Source organism: Anabrus simplex, chromosome 1 (assembly GCF_040414725.1).
Source record: "Anabrus simplex isolate iqAnaSimp1 chromosome 1, ASM4041472v1, whole genome shotgun sequence".
NCBI lineage: Eukaryota > Metazoa > Arthropoda > Insecta > Orthoptera > Tettigoniidae > Anabrus > Anabrus simplex.
The window spans coordinates 1,523,642,828-1,523,666,116 of NC_090265.1; the positions used below are offsets into that span (position 1 = coordinate 1,523,642,828).

At 40.2% G+C, this 23,289-nt stretch overlaps 1 protein-coding gene across 12 annotated transcripts in view; it reads right to left on the bottom strand.

Moving 5' to 3' along the window:
- polybromo (protein) overlaps positions 1–21,618 on the bottom strand; it is a 618,289-nt gene extending 596,671 nt beyond the window's left edge. For 11 of the 12 annotated variants that reach the window (XR_010858640.2, XM_067138039.2, XM_067138035.2 and 8 more), the window contains exons 1-2: positions 20,946–21,297; positions 20,508–20,628 (exon numbers count right to left, since the gene is read on the bottom strand). Coding sequence is in view for 11 of the 12 variants with exons in the window: in XM_067138039.2 (XP_066994140.2) it covers positions 20,508–20,628; positions 20,946–21,001 (177 nt within the window). In the remaining variant the exon portion in view is untranslated. The other variant, XM_067138036.2, reaches the window with a different exon arrangement.
- Between the last annotated feature and the right edge of the window lie 1,671 nt (positions 21,619–23,289).

The window sequence follows — 23,289 nt, forward strand, 5'->3', positions numbered from 1 at the left end:
CCCGCACCTTCTTGCACCTCTACCTACCACCAAAACTCGGTAACAAGTGGTAGCAGAGCGTGGTTGAATGGGTCTCAATTTAGCCCCTTTTGACGGCTAAACATTGTTTGTTCCGAACTCTAACCATTTTCTCAGTTGCTGGAATTTTTTGATTTTTTTCAAGTTGTTCTGTCATCATGCCCGGCCCTCGTGATGTTCTCCTTCTTAACTATTTGCGCAAGGAGGAGTTGATCTATGAATTGACTATTAGAAATGTACAATCTGGAGGCACGGTTGCAGTAGACACTAACAAGCTTAGAGAGTCCCTTGATTTGCCCATTTCCATCCCCAATTTGGGAGAGAAAGAAATTGACGACTCTCTTTCCACGATCACGGAGAATATTACTGGGCTAGCTTCTGTAGTTAGTTTTTTTGATGAAAATGATCCGTCTCCAAATCAAATTAAGCGTGTGCAAGGCAGGCTATATCATTTTTCGAATAGGGTTAACGATCTGTTGTCTCTAAAACTGAATGACGTTCAGAGGAAGGAAGCTAGTACGCTCCTGGAAAATATTTCCGAGTTATCTAGTAAGGTCACTCAATTGTTAACTGGGGAAGTTCCTCCCAAATCTGATCAACCCACTATAGTGAATCCAGGTAGTGAGGAAGCGCCTCCCAAGGGAGAAGTTAATAGGATAACCGTTGCTGCTCAAACTATCCCTGCCCCATTGGACAACGAATCTGAACGTCGTGCATCATTGAGTAACATCCGTTCTGAATTGACTTCCTTGCCATTGAAACCTTTACCTACTATGTCACCCGGATTTAGTAGCTTGCCTCATCCATTGGCAATGTTGCTCAGAGGTATATCCAAGTTTTCTGTTAATACCACCAGTGACGTAATTTCATTTTTAAGATTTCTAGTGGAATTTCAGGATCATGCCCTGGTTTTTTCTCTGTCTCCATGTCAAATCTTGCAAATTATCTATCCGTATGCTATTGGTATTCTCTCCGACAAAATAGTAAGAGCCATAGCTGAACTGTCATCTATTGAAGATTTTCATGCACACTTGCTTGCAAACTTTATTCCCGCCCGCGCGAGGTCATCTCTGATTCAAAAGTACTATTATCGAGTACAGAGGTTGGATGAAAACTTGGCTGATTTCATACAAGACATTAAGTTTTATACCAGGGTGTTTGCTCTTCACTTCCCTGAGGATCAAATTGTACAAGCTATTGTGGAAGGCATTTCACCATCTTATAGGTCATACTTGTGTTTTGCGGCGTGCCCGCAAACTTTCTCTGAACTTGAAGCGTTGGCCGTCTCAGCGGAAGGAGTTAGATACGCCGATTCTTTGCGTGTAGCGAAAGAACCCCCGCCTTCCTTTAGTAACACTCGGCCTCCACCTCGCCGACCAGTCACGCCCCATAAATGTTATGCTTGCGGGTCGCCTGACCATCTTCGCAATAAATGTCCATTAGTCAAAAGTAGTAGGGCAAATAATGGAGCTGGTTCAGCACAAGGCTGTTTTAAATGTGGGGCCTTCTCACGAATCGCCAAGAATTGCCCAAACTCAAATAGCACCCCCTCCTGCTCAACTTCTGGTGCAAATTCCACCTATGCCAATAATAAAAAGTGACTAGTGGCTTCGGCTGAGTCGACTAATCAATCTTCCCGAGACTCAGCCCTTAGTAAACAGATTGTAAATGCAGAGAACGATCAGCCTTCAAGTTCATCTTTTGAATGCCCTAAAGAATGTCTTAGGATTGCGGCGGATACCCCCGCACCTGTTCCTTTTCTTAAGATTGAGGTAAATAACGAGCCTATAACAGCTCTCTTAGATTCAGGTAGTGTTTGTTCGATTATTGCGGCTGAATGGTATTCTAAATTGAAAACGGTTTGTAAACTTCCTGACTATGTCTCTTCTCCTGTTCAATACGTTTCGGCTAATTCATCTCCATTAGAAATTCTAGGTTCCTTACTGGTCAAAATTAGTGTTTTTAAGTTTACATGGAAAGTTAAATTGTTTGTGGCCAAGCAATTGTCTTGCCCCATTATATTGGGAGCTAACTTTATTTCTCACACTGGTCTTGTGCTCGATCTGCAGTCTAGGTCGTGCACATTCAAATTTGCTTCTAGTTGTAAAATTCCACTATTAAAGTGTAATTCTGTGTCATGTGCTTCTATTTCGCCTACCCAGGATGAGATGTTGTTAGACCTTAGACATCTACCTGAGGAGCAGGCTGATAGTATTCGCAAACTGTGTCAGTCGTTTCCCGAGGTGTTCTCTGATACTCTTGGTGTCACTGACCTTATTGAATACAAAATTGAGGTTACGGATTCGATTCCTGTCCGTTTTCCACCGTATAGGCTATCTCCACCTAAAATGAAGGCTCTGAAGGAAATCATCGATCAGATGTTGAAGGACGGTATTATTAGGCCCTCTAAGTCAGCGTATTCTTCGCCTATTTTTCTAGTACCGAAACCCCAAGGAGGTTTCAGGCCTGTCATTGATTACAGGGCTCTCAATCGGAAGGTGGTGTTACAATCTGTGCCCCTTCCCGACCTTCATTCTTGTTTTTCATGGTTTCGTAAGGCCAAGTTCTTCACCATCTTGGACTTAAATCAGGCCTATAATCAAATTCCCCTTGCCAAAGAGTCTAAACACCTTACAGCGTTTGCCACGGACTGGAATTTATACGAATACAACCGCGTGCCTTTCGGGCTCCCCACGGGGGCAGCTGTGCTCACTAGGCTACTAGATAGGGTCTTCTCCGACATCAAATTCGAGTACTTATATCACTACTTAGATGATGTCGTAGTATTTTCAGAGACTTTTGAAGAACATCTAGATCATCTGCGAGAAGTTCTCGATCGCCTTCGTAAGGCTGGGTTAACTGTTAAGTTGTCCAAGGTTGCCTTTGCTAAGCCCTCTATGTCATTCCTAGGGCATATTGTGTCACCCGATGGTGTAGCAGTCGATCATTCTAGAACACAGGCCATCCGTGATTTTAAACCTCCCAAGGACATTAAAGGTATCGCCAGGTTCATTGGTATGGTGAATTTCTTCAGAAAGTTCATTCCTAACTTTGCTAATAGAGCGGCGCCCTTAAACCTTCTTCGTAGGGAAGGCATCAAATTCGAGTGGGGACCTTCTCAACAAGCCGCTTTTGAAGACCTTAAATTAGCTCTTTGTAATGCCCCTGTACTTGCTATGCCTGATTTCTCGAAAAAATTCATCGTCCAAACCGACGCGTCGTCGTCAGCAGTAGCTGCAGTCCTTCTTCAAGAGACTGAACTAGGGAGGCGACCCATCGCCTATGCGTCTAGGACATTGTCGGCTCAAGAAGCCAAGTATTCCATCTATGAGCTCGAAGGTTTGGCAGTCTTATTTGCCTTAGAAAAGTTCCGTCTCTATCTGGAACACGTTAAATTCGACCTGGAGACAGATAATCAAGCCTTAAGCTGGGTCTTAGGTAGGCCGCGTCGTACTGGTCGTATAGCCCGCTGGGCTATTCGTATTTCCGCCTTCCAGTTTGATGTTAGACATATCAGAGGTACCGAAAATGTTGTTGCTGATGGACTCAGCCGTATGTTTCATAACGACGTAGAGACCCACGAACCGGTCGACAGTTCATCACCTTCCGAGTCCATACTATCTGGTGTTAATGCCATCTTAACAGATGCTCCCATGCTTTTTAGGGATATTGAGAAATACCAACGTGAAGATCCGACGCTGGCTCCGATAATGGAAACCCTTTCTTCTGGGGAACATGCTGTCCCTTATGTTCTGAGGAATGGTGTTCTATGTTGCCCTTCGAGGCATGATAAGTTGATGAAAGTTGTTGTTCCAGCGGTTCTTGTACCTATGATCTTCAAATACTATCATGAGACCCCATTGGGGGGGCATCTTGGAATCTTTAAGACTCGTGAAAAGATTCGTGAAATGTTCATATGGAAAGGTATGGACGGTGAAATTCGGGAACTTGTAAAAGCTTGTAAATCTTGTTTGATCAGTAAACCCACCATGTCCACTAAAGTAGGCCTTTTGTCTTCTCATCAAGCGTCGCGCCCCATGGAACGCCTGTATATTGATTATGTAGGACCCTTCCCCCAGTCGAAGGGAAATGCCAACAAATTCATCTTTGTATGTGTAGATGGTTTTACCAGATTTTCTTGGTTATTTCCGACTAAGCTGGCTACCGCTCAGTCCACCATTACCTGTCTAAATTCTATTTTTGCTTCTTTTGGTCCGTGCCAATATATTGTATCTGATAATGCTAAGGCGTTCACATCAAATCTTTTTCGTAAATTCTGTTTTGACTTGTCCATCTCTCATGTAACAACTTCTGCTTATTACCCTCAACCATCTCTGGCTGAACGGGTTAACCGTAATCTCAGGTCCGCACTCATTGCCTATCATCATGAAGATCCTTCCAGGTGGGACACGTCCCTGCATTGGATAGCTTTTGCTTTGAATTCGGCGGTTCATGAATCTCACAAGTTCACTCCAGCTTCTTTAATGTTCAAGATTGTTCCCAACTCGCCGCTCTCTAACCTCTGGTCTCTGAATGACATTCTACCCGAGATAATAGATCCGGACAACATTAAAGATCTTTGGAAGAAGGCTAAAGCCAATCTGAAAGTGTCTCATGAAAAGGTTAGGGAAAGGTATGATCGTGGACGGAGACCAACCCCTTTGAAGGTAGGTGACCAGGTGATGGTCAAAAATTTTGTTCCCGCGGGCAAGCTTGCCCCCAGATTTCATGGGCCTTGTATCATTCTCGATTTTCTTACGCCGGTTACCTTATTGCTAAGTAATCCAGCCACCGAGAGGATATTTAGAGTTCACCTGTCCCAGGTGAAACCGGTGTAATTTCTGTGTTAACTTGCTTCATATCATTTTGAAAGGATATGAAGGTTATATTTTTTTTTTGAGTTTCACTTTTAAGGCATTCTGCCCCTTCTGTAATATTTTGGTTTTAGATGTAAGCCTTGTGTAAAATCTGCCCCGACCCATTAAACTGCCATCCTGTTCTTGCCACGGCCATTACCACGCTCCCGTCTCCTGCTCCACCTTACACTGTGGCTTCATAATAGTAAATGCCATGGATATCTACACGCCGCTGGCCCCTCAACCTCTCCACAAGCCTGTACCCTCAAAGAAGATGATAGTCCAACACAATTCTGCCGCCTAGCTTTAATGTTTCAGCGCCCCCGCAGCCGCGCAGCGCCGTGCAGCGACTGGGGAGGGGGATGGGCCCCCTCCTCTCCAGCGAGGACGACATGTGCACGGCGAGCCGGAACTCTCCTCCCGGCCAAGGCTGATGTGCGGCGCACGACCTGCTACTGGCCCGCAGCCTGTATATGTTCACCGCGGGCGCGGCGTGCTTCAACACCTCTGCTCCCCTCATAGTGCGGGCGAGCGGTATCTCAGGGTACTTGAGGGGTCCGAGCGGCCTCCTTTTGGACGCAAGCTGCAACGGCCGGTCCGGCCATCCAACTTCATCAACATCAACTACATGGACAGTTACTATAAGAGATAACTACATTTGGGAATTCAACAGCAATATTTGGTGGACCGTGCAAAAAATTTTTCTTCACTTCTAAGTATTAAAAGTTTATCTTCAGAAATTCAAATTCTACAACTTAAAGACTTTCATTCACCTGCAACAACAACATTTTGAAACTGAATTAAGAAATCTTGTAAATGCTTCTGCTATCTATCTTCGTATCAACATCATTACTTGGACTTTGTTTCAAACTGATTTCATGTGTCACCCCTGGAGGAACTTTTGGGGGGGGAGGTCTGTACCGGGCGGTACACCTCTACACCGTTTATTTAAAAGTTGCGCCAGTTGAAACTCCTCTTCTGGAGGAAGGTTGAACTTTATCTACTCTATTAATTCTCTACTTTCTCAGAAGATGTCACCACGTGGAAAATTTTGAGTTTTTGAACTGTGTCACTTTTGATGTGTTTTTGTTTCGCTTGAAGTAAGAAGTGTGAACTTTCTCTTCTAGAGGACACTACTGAAGATCAACAATAGCGCACCCTAGTGCGGAGTCAAAGAACTATTTTGTTGGAGAAAATTTTATTTCAAAAGTTTGTTTCTTGTTAAATTTCTTTCTGTTATTGTTTAAGTTGGCTGTATACCCCTCTTTTTCCCCTTGTTTTAGATTTATCCAATCCCGAATTTCTTTTAGTAATTTCTGACCAATCTGGTGTATCTTCCCCCAACTTGTATCTGTTGCGGGGTCCTATCCAATAAAAACATTGTGGGCGGGTGTTTTCATTCCCCTAACGCCTAGAAACTTCCGCGAGAGTATATAAACTGCTGATTTTAGGGTCTCCGGGCCACTTCTGTTCCATCTTTCAGTGTATTAAGTACATAGCAGGAGGCGGGAAGCGCCTCTTTCCTCGGCGGCGGTCAACAATAAGGTAATGGCCGATTAATAAATTTTTTCTTTTCTTGCTCAGCAGTTTAACTTTCGGGGCGGGTTCTAAGCGTTCAACCATGTAACCTTTTCCTAAAATGTAAAAACAACTGGTATCTATTCTATTTTAAAACGACATATCGGGATAGAGAGTGCTTAACCCTCTCGAGCTCCCACTCACATCGTCTTGAGGTGAACTTATTCTCTCAACCAATTCTTCCGTAATGTAATGTAAATTGCTATTAAGTCACCTCTGTAGTATGGGATTAGCCCTTGTAATAACGGCCTAGTGCCAAACTAGGTTTTAAAATCAAAGTGTATTAGGAGTGCAAGTTCGCCTCCTCTCAAATTGTTTTAGAGGTCATTCAATTAACCTGCTTTTCATTTAATAGACCTCAGTAGATTGGGTATTTTACCCCTGTGTTTATGTCCGTTGAGGACAACTTGAAGGTGGAGTTTGGTGTGGCCTAGGAGAGGCTTAAATTAAAGAGTGTGTGGCTCTTTTGAAAACGGAGTGTTGTATGCCTCGAGGAGGCTTTACTGTGTAATTTGGAGCAAGTGCTCCAGGGTTTGATTGGGGTCTTCTGCCCCTTTGTTAAAATTTGTATATCGGAAAGTTGGGCTAGTTGCTCAAAAATTGTGAACTCAGGGCTCGAAGCCCAAACTCTGTAATCCCTGTAATTGTACATTTCAAATTGTGTTTCGGCTACTAAGTACCTGTTCTTTGTTATTACTTAATATTGAAAAGGAAATATAACCTTGTTAACTTTTACATTAACTTTGATTCCGTAGTTTGAGACCCATTCACGCCCGCACCTTCTTGCACCTCTACCTACCACCAAAACTCGGTAACAATAATAATAATAATAAGAAGAAGAAGAAGAAGAAGACCTCAAGAAGCTCAGTTGAAATGTAGGTACAATGCAGGACTGGTTAAAATTCCTGAAATGCTGGATGTGAAAATCCACACAGTTGTTCTATTCCCGAAGAGTACTCTTGGGCATCTATTCCAAGAGGCTGCAGAATGAATTATATCCCAGATAAAATTTCAGAAATGATTACAAGAGTATTATTACTAGCTTTATGAGGAAAATCCATTCAGCGAGAAAACTTCCTGAGCAGCAGATTCAGTCCTCGTACCAATCAATGAGACAAAAAGGCAATGGGTGAAGCTGATGACAGAATGTAATATGAGCAGAAGTAGTGAAGCCTGGAAATTATTACGACTCAACAGTGACCCTTCCCAAGTCAATACATATACAAATTTAAAGGCAGACTAAATTATCCATCAGCTTTTTGGTAAATCAGCATCGAGTAGATGCAAGAATGGCAAAGCAGTTGGGCTGCACACAGATCCATACAGCAAGATGCACATGAAATTGCAGCCAATGGCTACGAGGTGGGTGACGTCACTGCAAAGACCAATGAGCTATATACAAATGGTGAGATGTGGCGGTAGTGCCATCTTGCATACAATACGCACTTTACAGGATTAAATTAGACACAGATTAAATCTGCAGTTATACGATGTGTACATCTCAAAACAGAACATAAAAGAAAAGACTAAATGCACATATTTCACTAGAAGGAATCTCCAAAATTATGTTAATTTTACTGCAGATGAAGCAACACACAGGTGATTTTTCTTTGCAGCATATTTTTGCATCCTGTGAACTCTCAGCTTTCTACTTACATTTCTAAAGGGAATAAATGCTCTGGTTTTCACATACAGGACTAACGATGCTGTCACTGGCTGAAACAAGCTACAGTATTTAACCCGCAATCACTCGTGCTATGAGGTTCAATCTAACATTTTTCAAAATTTTGCTACAATTCATTTGTTCTTAGCTTTGAATCGATGTCCATCTGAAAATGCCTCATTCGGTCCTTTGAGCACGCCATGATGTATTTGTGTAGTAGCTGTGATATTTTGGAGGAGAGGAAAGAGTGGGGGAAAGAGTGCATCACGCGTTGTGTTAGTTGCTATCTCACAGCGCGAGCGGTCGTGTGTGTGTGTAACCACTGAGTAGCGTTAGGGGAGACCTAACAGCACGAGTGATCACGTGTGTGTGATTTTCTTCAATTTGATTGATATTTATTGTTACAACCAGCAATATGAGTGTAAGCTAAAGACAGCAAATTATTAGCTGGTTGTTAGATGAAAATTACATTGATCCCATGAGTTTTCCTGGGAATAATTGTGTGTTGCTTGTGTGAAACTGCTGAAAATAACATTAATACCATAGGATAAAATAACCTATCTTTAAGACTGTAAACCAATATACTGTAGACTTCATTAATATTCCAAATTGTATTTGTGATTTAGTAAGTAAGCTGATACATTTATAGGCTACTTTTATCCGTTGGTGCTATTTCATTTTAAATAAATGTAATGTTTAACTGCATGTCGTATTCAATAAAAATAATTAAACATGTTAAAATTATCAGTATACAATAAAAATATTATCATCATCACTGGTGGTCTGCCTATTGGCAGGTCTTTGCATGAATTCTCCATGCTGTTCTGTCTTCAGCCATTCTTTTTGTCTTCCAATAGCTTCTATTTACCTTTACACTGTCTACTAACTGATACTTCTTCCTTGTATCTTCCCTTCCAATGCTTCGGTTATTAAACAATTTCGTCGCAAACAAAGGCCTAACCAATTTTTCATCAGTCTTTGAATGAATTACAATATCGTTCTCCTTCCTTCACTCACTCTTTTTAATACTTCCTCATTCCTTACTTTTTCCTGCCAGCTGATTTTCTCCATCTTCTGCCAGATCCACATTTCAAATGCTCCTAGTCTTCCTTCCTCCTCTTTTCTCAATGCCCAAGTCTCAGCTCCATAAAGCGCCACACTCCACAGAAAGCACTTCACTAACCTCTTCTTAAGGTCCTTATTTAGAGGCCCACTCAACAGTGTCCTTTATTTCATAAATGCTTCCTTGGCCATTGCAATTCTAGTCCTCACTTTGTCCGAGCAATAAAGATCATTTCTGATTATGCTTCCCAAATATTTGAATTTAGACACTTGTTCGATCTCCTCACCCGAAAGTATTATTTTAGCTGTTGAGTCCTTCTCTGACCCCATGATCATTGCCTTGGTCTTTTTCCAATTAATTTTCATGCCTAACTTCTTACAGGATCTGTTCAATTTTCCCAACATAGCATTCATCATTTTCTCAGTTTCTGCTAGAACCGCCATGTCATCTGCAAATCGAATGCATTAAATAGTTTTTCCTCCAACTGCCACACCTTGTTTTCCTTGAAAGCAATTTGTAATTAATTCCTCCAAGTATATATTAAACAGCATTGGTGAAAGACAACAGCCTTGCCTCACCCCTCTGCCAATTCTGCTCCCTTCCGACAGATCATGTCCTATTCTGACTTGGACAGTTTGATTTCTGTAAAGTTCTTAATTAGCCTTCATTCTTTCCAGTCTACTCCATTCTTCTTCAGCATGACCATCAATTTCCCCAACTGAACTCTATCAAAAGCCTTTTCCAGGTCAATAAAAGTCACAAATACCAGTCTTCATTTTTCAATGTATCTTTCTCCAATAGTTCTTAGTAACCCAATAGCATCTCTTGTACCTTTTCCATTTCTAAATTCATCCCACTCTTCCTTAATCGATTCATCTAATTTTTTATATAACCTTCGATTCAGGACTCTCAATAGTACTTTTGCTGCATGGGAAATCAGACTTAAGGTCCTGTGATATTCAAATTTACATGCATCCTTCTTCTCAACCACTGATTGCACCCTCCCTTCCAAGATGCCATTGAATACTTTGCCTAGTAAACTAATCAATGAGATACCTCGATAGTTGTTGCAATCCTTGTTCCCTTGCTTATAGATAGGTGCAATTACTGCTTTTGTCCAATCTGAAGGTACCTTACCAACACTCCATGCTAATCTTACTACTCTACGAAGCCACTTCATCCCTGCCTTCCCATTATACTTCACCATTTCAGGACTAATTTCATCTATTCCTGCTGCTTTATGACAATGGAGTTTATTTACCATCCTCACGCAAAATTTCACCAACATCATTTTCCTCCTCCCCATGAGCTTGGCTGTTCGCAACACCACCAGGAAAATTTCCCTTTATGTTGAGAAGATGTTCAAAATATTCCCTCCATCTCTCCAGCGATTCCCTGGGATCTATTACGAGTTCACCTGAATTACCCAAAATACTGTTCATTTCCTTTTTCACTCCCTTTGTAAGGTTCTTTATTACTGTCCAGAAAGGTTTCCCTGATCCTTAACCTAGCCTTTCCAGGTTATTACCAAAATCTTCACATGACTTCTTTTTGGATTTAACAACTATTTGTTTCGCCCTGTTTCTTTCATCTACGTACAATTCCCTGCCTGCATTGGTCCTTGTTTGGAGCAATTTCTGATAAGCCTTCTTTTTACGTTTACAAGCTGCTCTCACCTGATCATTCCACCAAGATGTTCACTTTTTCCCATCTTTACACACAGTTGTTCCTAGACATTCCCTTGCTGTTCCTACTACAGTATCCCTGTATGCCACCCATTCTCTTTCCATATCCTGAACCTGCTTACTGTCTACTGTTCGAAACGTTTTACCAATCATATCCATGTACTTCTGTCTAATTTCCTCGCCCTAGAGATTTTCTACCCTTATTCGTTTGCAGGTAGATTTCACTTTCTTGATCCTAGGCCTAAAGATGCTTAGTTCACTACAGATCAGATAGTGGTCTGTACCATTGAAAAATCCCCGGAAAACTTGTACATTCCTAACAGACTTCCCGAATTCAAAGTCGGTTAAGATATAGTCTTTTATGGATCTGGTACCCCTAGCCTCCCTATGTGTAGCGGTGAATAGCCTTATGCTTGAAGAATGTATTCGTAACTGATAAACCCATACTAGCACAGAAGTCCAGCAAACGCTTCCCATTCCCATTAGCTTCCATATCGTCCCCACATTTACCAATCACCCTTTCATATTCTTTATTTCTATTTCCAACTCTTGCATTGAAATCGCCAATTAGCACTATCCTATCCTTGCTGCTGACCCTGACTACAATGTCACACAATGCTTCATAAAACTTGTCAACTTAATCCTCATCTGAAACCTCACTTGGTGAATACACTGTGACAATTCTCGTCCTAATTCCTCCAACTGCCAAATCTACCCACATCCTTCTCTCAAATACGTGCCTAATAGAAACTATGTTATGTGCAATGGTATTCCTGATAAACAGCCTACTCTCCATACTCTGCCCTTCCCTTTCTAACACCCATCAAGTACACTTTATGATCTCCTATCTCTTCCTCGTTCTCTCCCCTGCACATAACGAAAGCAAAGATAATGCCATTACACTAATCAATTTTGCTACATCCACAAACATGAATGTACGGAGTACCACCTTCCACCATAAACAAATACATAAGGAAACATGGTATTCGTATGACGGTAAGACTCCCAATCAGATAGATTGTGTACTAAATGATAACAGGCATAGAAGCTCCACAAATGATATCAGAGCTTACAGAGGAGCTGAGATAAGATCTGATCACAATATGATAACTGCTTCTATTAAAATGAAAACATCTTGTAAGTCACAGACTGAGGAAAGATGCAAAGTTGACACCGAGAAACTGAAGCAGGAGGATGGAAGATTAAAGTAGTGTATATATACATACATACATACAAACATTTTCATTAAGACTGTTATGCCTTTCAGCATTCAGTCTGCAAGCCTCTGAGAATTCACTAAACGTCGCCACAATCCTCTATTTGCAACTAGTGCTGTGGCCTCATTTAGTTCTATACCTCTTATCTTTAAATCATTAGAAACCGAGTCTAACCATCGTCGTCTTGGTCTACCTCTACTTCTCTTACCCTCCATAGCAGAGTCCATTATTCTTCTAGGTAACCTATCCTCCTCCATTCGCCTCACATGATCCCACCACTGAAGCTGATTTATGCATACAGCTTCATCCACTGAGTTCATTCCTAAATTAGCCTTTATCTCCTCATTCAGAGTACCCTCCTGCCATTGTTCCCTCCTGTTTGTACGAGCAATCATTCTCGCTACTTTCATGTCTGTTACTTCTAATTTATGAATAAGATATCCTGAGTCCACCCAGCTTTCGCTCCCGTAAAGCAAAGTTGGTCTTAAAACAGACCGACGTAAAGATAGCTTCATCTGGAAGATGTCTTCCTTCTTACAGAATACTGTTGATCGCAACTGCGAGCTCACTGCATTAACTTTACTACACCTTGATTCAATCTCACTTAGGCTGCTATATTACCATCCTGGGAGAACACACAACCTAAATACTTGAAATTATCGACCTGTTCTAGCTTTGTATCACCAATCTGACATTCAATTCTGTTGAATTTCTTACCTACCGACATCAATGAGCTAGCTGGAAAATTTATAATGTCCAATAACGGACCATTTATATTGGTATTATCAATTTAGTCTTCGAAAGGCTAATTTTCATACCATACTCATTGCACCTATTTTCAAGTTCCAAGATTTTTTTGCTTTACGTCGCACCAACACAGATAGGTCTTGTGGCAACGATGGGACAGGAAAGGGCTAGGAGTGGGAAGGAAGCGGCCGTGACCTTAATTAAGGTATAGCCCCAGCATTTGCCTGGTGTAAAAATGGGAAAGCACGGAAAATCATTTTCAGGGTTGCCAATAGTGGGGTTTGAACCTTCTATCTCCCGAATATTAGATACTGGCCGCACTTAAGCGACTGCACCTATCGAGCTCTGTTCCAAGATATTAGACTGCAGGCTTTCGGAACAAGCTGCCATTAAGACCAAGTCGTCAGCATATGCCAGACTGCTTACTACATTTCCACCTAACTGAATCCCTCCTTGCCATTTTATACCTTTCAGCAGATGATCCATGTAGACTACGAACAGCAAAGGTGAAAGATTACAGCCTTGTCTAACCCCTGTAAGTACCCTGAACCAAGAACTCATTCTGCCATCAATTCTCACTGAAGCCCAATTGTCAACATAAATAGTGTAGAATGTGGAAATTACAAACATATTTGATATTCTGGGAGAAGATCCTATTGAAGACATTGATGAAACAAATGACGAAGTTTATGAATGAATGTAGAATAACGTGAAACAAATCATGACAACTGTAGCAATGAAAGTGATACCAAAAGGTGTTAGTAAGAAAAAGAAATCATTTGAGGCATGTCAAGATGCAGTTAATGAAGTGGCAATATGGCATAATTAGTGGCTGCAGTCTAATAAGAATGTAGATGTTGAGTAACTACACAGAGAAAAACAGAAATAATGTAATAAATTAATTTGTAGAAAGAAAAAAAGTCTACCTGAAACAACAAATAGAATCAATCCTTGATGACTACAGACACAAGAACATCCACCAGATGTATGGAACTGTCAACACAATTAAAAATGATTTCAACCAAGATCAAGTATTATGAAATATAAGTCTGGAAATTCAACTGCTGATCAGGACAAATTATTAAATTACTCTAAGCAATACTTTGATTCTTTGCTGAATTTTTTTTTTTTCCTATTTGCTTTACGTCGCACCAACACATATGTCTTATGGCGATGATGGGATAGGAAAGGCCTAGGAAGAGGAAAGAAGCAGCCGTGGCCTTAATTAAGGTACAGCCCCGGCATTTGCCTGGTGTGAAAATGGGAAACACGGAAAACCATCCTCAGGGCTGCCGACAGTGGGGCTCGAACCCACTATCTCCCGATTACTGGATACTGGCCGCACTTAAGCGACTGCAGCTATCGAGCTCGGTTTGCTGAATTGTGATGATCCAGAAACCTGTATTGGTAAACTATCTAGTTCCCCATCAGAAGAACGAAGAGGTATTACAAAGTATTATGCGTTTAAAAAACAATCAGGTAGTGACAACATTCCTGCTGAGCTTATTAAATACAGTGGAGAAAGATTACTTAAATACAGTGAAACCTCGGAATGCGAGTAACTTGGTATACGAGTGTTTTGCAAGACGAGCAAACATTTTAAATAAATTGTAACTTGATAAGCGAGTGAGGTTTCACAATACGAACGTCACATGTGCCTACGATTTCCTCTCCCCTGTTCGTTTGTTGAATGGATGAACAAGGTCTTTGGTCCTGTAGTGAAGAAATACCTGCCAGTAAATAATCTGCCGCTCAAAGTCTTGCTGGTAATGGTCAATGCTCCTGCTCATCCTCAAGGGATTGAGGATGACTTACTGAAGGAATTCAAGTTCGTTAAGGTTAAGTTCCTTCCTCCCAACACTACTCTACTACTCCAGCCTATGGATCAGCAAGTCATTTCGAACTTTAAGAAGCTATACACCAAAGCACTATTTGAGTGATGCTTCGAAGTGACCGAAGAAACAAACCTTACCTTCCAAGAGTTTGAGAGAAATCATTTCCCCATCGTGAACTGCCTGAAGATCATCGATAAAGCCTGGGGTGGAGTCACCAAGAGAATTCTCATTTCCGCTTGGGGAAAGCTGTGGCCTGACTGTGTTCTTGGACGTGACTTTGAGGAGATTGTTGGTGACAATGAGCCACCGATTGTCGATGAAATTGTGTCCTTAGGGAAGACTATGGGGCTGGAGGTGAATGATGTGGACGTTCAAGAGCTGGTGGATGAACATAGCCAGGAACTGACCACCAACGAACTAACGGACCTGCATCGCAAATAACAGGAGGAGGTTCTGGAGATTTTATGCGGGGAAGAGGAGGAAAACTTGATGGAATCTCTCACTTCAACTGAGATTCAGGAGAAGTGCAAAATATGGGAAATGGTGCAAAATTTTGTAGAGAAAAACCACCCGAATAAGGCTGTAGCAGTGTGAGCGATCAATCAGTACAATGACAATGCAATGTCACATTTTTGTGAAATCTTCAAAAAGAGGCAAAAGCAACAGTCATTGGACAGGTTCCCCGTTTAAGTTGCACGAAAAGAAAAAAATTCCAGTGAGCCAACAGATAGCAGTGATTCCATTCGTGAAATTCGTGCTACACAGTAACTCTTCTTATGTCATCTCTCGTCTCCCTCACACCAACGATTCTATTGTAAGGAAAAATGCACTTTAATTTGTTTTACGTTATATTTTGTTTTAGAAATGGTATGCGAATAAACTTTTTTGTGTTGTGGACGAATCATCCGCGTTTCAATTGTTTCTTATGGGAAAACTTGCATTGATATACGAGCGCTTTGGAGTACAAGCATGTTGCTGGAACAAATTATGCTCGCAATCCAAGGTTCCACTGTACATATACAAGATCATTCTAAGGATATGGTGCGATGAAGTTTTTCCAAAAGAATGGCAGGTATCACTTCTTGTCCCAATTCATAAATGAAGGAATAAAGAAGAACTTCAAAATTATCATGGCATATCTCTTGTAAACACGGCCTACAAAATTCTGTCTTTTATTCTTTTACAGCGTTTTAAACCATTTTTGCTGAAAGTGTTATTGGGGACTATCAGAACAGTTTTTGTAGTAACAGATCCACTACAGACAATATATTTGCAATTAAGACTATTAATTATAAAGTGTGGGAACACAAGGAGTCGGTTCATTATCTCTTTATAGATTTCTTCAAGGCATATGATACAATCCATAGTGAAGGGCTGTGGAATATCATGATGGAGTTTGGCTTTCCCATAAAATTAATTAACACGTGCAAAATGTGTATGGATTGTAATGTTAACTGTGTTTTGCTCAAGGGCAGAAAATCATGTTCTTTCCAGAATAAAACTGGTCTGAGACTGCACTGCACTGCACTGGAGAAGATTATCAGGAAATTAGCTCTTGTACCTGCTGGCATCATATTGGAGAGACAACATCAAGTCCTTGCATATGCGGATGATATTGTTCTTATTGGCCACAATGAATTAGAAATTAGGCAGCAATTTGTGGAACTACAGGAAATGGCAACAAAAACTGGCTTACGGGTAAATGATAAAAAGACACATTACATGGTTGTACAGAGACCAAATCACGAAGAGGTTCACAGATTGCCTTTGAAGGTTGGGAAATATATATTTAAAAGAGTAGAGGAGTTTAAATTCCTTGGTGTACTAATCGATGAGCAATACTGAAGGCAACAGGATCGATGAGCAATACTGAAGGCAACAGGAACACCAAGCTAGAATTAAGAATGCAAATAAGGCACTTTACTCTATGAACCCTAAATTAGGCTCCAAGTTTTTAATAAGAAATGCAAAAATTATTATCTACAATACAATCATTCGACCAGTACTTCTGTATGTTTCTGCGACATGGAGTATAACCAAGAAAGAGCAACAACAGTTGCCTTTGAGAATAAAGTTTATAGAAAAATATTTGGCCCATGGTTTGATGCTATCTCTTAAAGCGGGCAGAAAAGATATAATTATGAGATTTATGCCCTCTCTCAACAACACACTATAATGGGTGTGATAGAATCCAACAGACTGTGCTGAGCTGGATATGTACTAAGGATGCAGGATAACAGAGCATCAGTAGATCTGATACCAATTTAATAAATTTACTCATTCAGGACAAATATTTCAGGTTCCCTATGGGAATTAACATCTATATCACCAGTAGATCTATACAAGAGATCTCTTAATGGGAAAAGATCTTCACGAAGACCCCAAAACACCTGAAAGGAGATCAACAAGGTATGCTGGACCCTCCAAATTGATAACTGCGAAGAGCAGGCTCAAGATCGAAAAGGATGGAAGAGGATTGTGAGATCGGCACGGGAACTTCACGTCCCTCAGAAGCCTAAGGAGTTAGTGAGTAAGGTTAGTTTTACGTCCCTCAGAAGCCTACGGAGTTAATGAGTGTGAGTAAGGTTAGTTTTGGCAGACTGAAGAGCCTAACAATTCTTCTAAAAACAACCTTAGACCAGAACAGGTTCGTATTCAATGAAAAATCTAGTCAAAAGGAAAGGTTAACCATGGGCTTACTATTATCAGGTATAATAGCAAACATTTTCCTCAAATTGAAAACAATTTCTTAACCAACCAGTATCCTAAAGAAAACTTACACTGGAGCAGATATGTAGATGTCATAATATGCTTATATGAGAATGACATCCCAAATGCACAAGTTATTAAATACATTAAACAAGTTGACGTAATTCACAATGGAACCAGAAACTAACAAAAGAATTTGTTTAGACATCACAATCAATTGGAATAATGACAACCTGTCATACAAGATATACAGAAATTCCACTCAAATCTTCCCTTCTTCTTCCACTGCTTTTCCCACACCAATGGAGACACAGGTGCGAACTGGTTGCAAATGTGGATTTGCCCCTGTTTTACGGCCGGAAGCCCTTCCGGACGCCAACCCTACATGGAGGGATGTAATCTCTATTACGTGTTTCTATTGTGGTGAGTTGTCTGAACATGAACAGGAGTGTGTTGGAACAGACACAAACACCCAGTCTCCAAGCCAGCCAGAAGAATTAATCAGAAGCAATTAAAATCTCCGACCCAGCCGGGAATCGAACCCGGGACCCTCTGTACTGAAGGGCAGTACGCTGACCATTCAACCAACGAGTCGGATAGAAATCCCACTCAAATATTAGACACAAAAGACAACAAATTGAACTACCAGAACACACACATAAACCACAAACATAAAAGAAAAATACATTGACCTCAACTACGTGAACAAGAACATGTACAAAATAAATATTTTTAAAAACTTTAGCCTTGGAGCAAACAGCATGCTGCAAAGACATATCAGCAAATGCAACCTAAGCAAAATACACCTTTTCTCCAAATCAGGAGTTCACAAACTCAAGTGCCAAGAACCAAACTGTAATGCCACACGTATATATAGGTCGAACAAAATGTAATTTCCACAACAGATACAAAAAACACAAAAATGTGATTAAATACAATCAGCAATCAACCTTCAGAAGACATGTATATGACAGCTCACACCATTTCACAGACATCAACACAGATCTAAAAGTGTTAAACACTGAAAATAAAGGATAATCATTAAACATTACAGAAGCAATAGAAATTCACATTGCATAAATATCTAACCAAACCAACCTCAACAATCACACACATTAGAAAAACTTTCCCCCTCTTCACACTGATAAATTAATTTTTGAAATATCTTTTCACACTATTTTCATTAATGCTTAATGAATCTCACAGGAGGCTACTATGATATTTAACATCTGGAATGTGCGTTAGGACACTCTTGTCTAGGTACCAAATTTTCTAAATTTAAGCAGTGTTCTCGCCACTCCAGACATTTCCACTCAAGACATTTTAGTAGGTTATTATTTATCACTAAAAGTAATGTCATACAAGGTATTCATTACTTAATTTCTGCATTTTTATTCAAAATCATTATCGTGCATTTACTCAATAATACACTTCAACAAGAAACATAATATAACCAAGTAGCAGTTCTCCTCCCTTCTCTGCCGAACAGAGTTATTACCTACCGCCTTCCCCTCAGCCCCTAACATAACAAATCTCGACCAGACCAAACTGGCAGTAACAGACGGTTAGCAGCTTAAACTTTCTCAAAATTACAAAGGCAACAGTGGAGGACTTCATCATTCATAATTTGTCTCGCTTGCTCATAACATCACCAATTCACAATTACTGACGAGTTTATGCAATGAAAATAATATTGTACACACACAGTATATGCATGGTTGAAAGTGATATGATAGAATTTGAGGATGTTCTTGTAGAATGAAACATGTCATTATTTGTTTATTAGTGTGTGTGTGTGTGTGTGTGTGTGTGTGTGTGTGTGTGCACGCGCACAGGGGGGGGGGGGTCTTTTTTTTAACAGGTTTGTGTTATAATTAGTGTTTTGAGAGACTGAAACCTTTTAAAGTTGTATTATATAGAAAAATTTAAACAGAGGTCCAGCTAGTGACAAAACCATTTTCACCAAATGTGGTAATCCTGTGGCCACCGATCAGGTGACCTCTGTCAGAAGAAAAAGTAACATAGCCTTCTCCACAGCTGATCAGAGCTGACCAATAGGAACAAAGAAAATGATGGCATTTCGTTCTTCCACAATGTCTCGCTTTTAATTCTTCTATATAGCCTAATACCTTTTGGTGCAGGATTCTGGATTTTTGGCAAGCATACAGGAAAGATCTCCCATCTCTACTACTTCAGGTATCATAAAACATTACTTTTCTATCATTACAAATGATTCCAAACTGCGCCCCGCCTAACAAAGTGCCTAAAGTCAATAATAACAAAGTGCCACCGTCTTGTTACTAGCCACACCTGAGTTGGCAGCCTTGTGTGGCATATTATTACACCATGCAAGTCACAACATGTTGTATTCCTAACCTCTCTTTTGCACCCCTGTTGGGAAAGTTTTACCAGCAATACTTTGTAATACCAACATACTTGCTTTAAAGAGTATACTCTTGTACTACTGTGCACCCAAAAATCACTGTTAAAATAAACTGCTGTTAAAATAAACGCCTTCAACTCCAACTTGGGAGGTGGAGAAGACTATAAATACAATGCATCAAACATGAATAGTGAGTGAAAAAGATAGTGGCCATATAATTTAATTAGGGAAAGGAGATGAGTACATGTGAATGTGATGGTGAATTAGTGGATGTCTGTGAGAATGAGAGAGAAACTAATAGAGAATACCGTAAGTAGGCGAGTCGATTTCAAGCCCAATGTAAATTCTATAAAGAGAACAACTGGATGTGAGCGTAAGTCTATTAAAAGTAGCTTAAATAAGCAAGTACATAAGTAAGACTTACAACTTTCTTCCATATTTGTAAGAAATATGGTAAAATAAAATAAAAAGGTAATACCAATAGTAAAGGACTGAATCTTGGCAGAAGAGTTGCTGATATTCTGCATATCTAACTTCCTGATATTCTCCCAGGTGACTCATAACTTGAACAAGATGATTATGATTTCCACAGTTAACCCACAGGTACTGTCATGGATAGGTTAGGCTATTCTGTCACAAAATCTGAAATGGTAGCTATTAGCTAAGATTTATCATTTCCTTACTAAGCTACAGAATAGGCCTGAATATGCTAAATGATTGAACATCTTTAAAAAATGTAATATATTGACTCACTGGATCCATCTTCTTCCGTTTCCTTGAAGGCTCAGGACTTGGTTCTGCATCTTCATCCTCAAGTCCTCTGCTGGCCACAGAAGAAGTTCTCCTTCGTTTACTCATTTTTGGGCAGTCTGATCTACAGAACAAACACTTAAGTTACTTCACTGAAAAGGGAATTTCTTTTCTTACTTAATCCAGCACCAAGTTGGCCTGTGTCCCCTTAATTTAAAAATACTATGACAAAAATACATTTCAGGGTTGATTACATACATGCTGAATTCTGTGAGAAATATTGTTTACATCTTTAACCTAAAACATAAGGGTACATAAACACTGTGCTGGTTATACAAGATTGGTAACAGTTTGTGGTGTGATTCAATATTAAACTAAGTCTAAGCTATCCTATAATTAGAAAAAGTTGTATTTCAACAACCTGATACAAAGAACACGTACTTCTCATCGGCTGGAACACTATTATCGGAAAGCTGTCCTGTCAAATTAGCCGACATAGGCTAAAGAGTACTGTGGCGTGTTTTTCTAACGAAACCCTGCCTGCCTCTAGCCTCAAAATCACTGTTTGAATTTAATACACTAATGTACTAAATGTTTTGTTGCTCAGTAATCATTTTCCAGTACGACTTCTTTCTTGAATTAAATTTAGAGTTTTTGACATTTTATTGCACTCTCTTAATGCTTAAAATATGGGTGTGCATGAACTTCGTAAACATTAATGAACCTATAGTATGTATAGCTTCACACGATTTCATACACAAAGCGCAATCAAAAAAATCGATATTATATCTTTATACCCACCCTGAGTTTGTCCTATCCAAAGCAAGGCTTCCTAGGATATGAAATATGCGCTCGCACAGTGTCAATTGACGCTAAATATGATCCACCATGATAGAAAAGACTTTTTTGTCAGAATCAGAAAAGCGGTCCGGTCGCGCGCAACAACTGTACCGGTAATTCAGGGAAAATCGGGAAAATGGCTTTAAATAACTGACATGAAATAACGCTGCTCCATATATTACTGAAGAATAACTTCGATCAAACCAATGTTGATACTTGTTTTGTCTTCCTTGCATATTTTTTTTAAAAATTAAGTACCGGTACCGGAGTTTCGTCCCCATAATTATCCTAATACAGCGAAGCACCTTGCCGCACCTTGCATTGCCAGGAAGTTGCGTTCGGCACTCCAGGTCCATTTCATTACACTTGTTTATTGTATTGAATTAGGAGGATACATTTATTTATTTTTTTACTTTGTAAAGTGAAAACCTAAATATTAAATGATTCTAATATTTTGTAATTGTTTAACCCTTTTTTATGATGTAATGTGTAGACATGATAGCTTCAAAATGTTATGAGTGTAGTGTTGCGGGAAAACTACGGGTACCGCTTCCATGTAAAAAAAAGGCTCTCAGTTTTAATTCTAGTGATGGGCTAGCGACGGAATCGAGTAGAATCGAGTAATGTGCTCTTAGAATCGGTATTACTCGACTCCAGACTCGAGTCCAAGCATACTGGTGTCGCTATCTGTGGACATGCCTTAGAACTAAAATCTACTGTACTGGAGTGCACGGCATTCAGGGTCACCCACAGAATATTTTTGTGGTGTGGAGTGCAATATGTTTGCTGCTGATGATTGATGTTGTTCAGTCATCGGTCGTCAATAATTCGATTGTTATGATTATTATCATCATCATCATAGGCACTAAAGGTTGCGACTTACTAACAAACTGTCAGCTGTTTAGCTAGAACAGAATGACGTTCTGTCCGCTGATTTGCTGCGTGAACGTACGTCACATTCTGGACGCCTCATCTTAATACCCGACATTATATCTGCCGAAAGTATGATGTACAGTACATATAAACTACTGTAATTCACCTGTTCCCCCGGACGATTGTAGGCTTTGGCGCGGTTAGCAATAGGCTATGGTTACAAGAAATCTGTCATACTACCGATCATATTAGCACATCTACGCCCGTGTATATGCATAATGCCTACATGAGATATAATTTACCAGTAGCGAAGCAATACAATGTGTGCAGAAATACCGTCTATAGTCTACAAATAGCACATGTTTAAAATACACTAATTACAACATACATACCGTGACAGGGATTTGAAATAATAATAATAATAATAATAATAATAATAATAATAATAATAATAATAATAATAATGTTATAACTTTTACGTCCAAGTACGTACATTTGTATGGTTTTCGGGGATGCCGAGGTACCGCATTTAGTCCTCCGGGAGATTTTTTACGTCCCAATAATTCTACCGACACTAGGTTGACGTATTTGAGCACCTTCAAATACTACCGGAATAAACCAGTATCGAACCGGCCAAGTTGGGCTATGAAGGCCAGATAAGCTATATTATCAATATTAGAATAGATGGCATATTCAGTGAAGTGTGTGCGAGACGCCGTAAACGGATATTTTCATATCTTATTATGCGTATTAAGTGGCATTATTATCGTTCTCAAGTAATTATCAAATTTAGGTTATTCCTTTTGCGGATTCATTCAGTTTTTTCATATCGTACCGCGCTGTCGCAATCCCATAAACCCTCAGCGACCGCTTGTACGCATGCTTCATCCATCTACGAGCCGGCGAGTGAGCGAACGTGTGACGTCATGCTATCATCGAGCCTTCGCAAGCGAAGAGAGTCCGAGCCTGGACTCGAAAGAATCGAGTACCGCGATTCCAGGCATCACTCGCGCACATCACTATTTAATTCCCTCTCAGCAGTGATAGCGTGCGGTCGCGTGTATAATCTTGA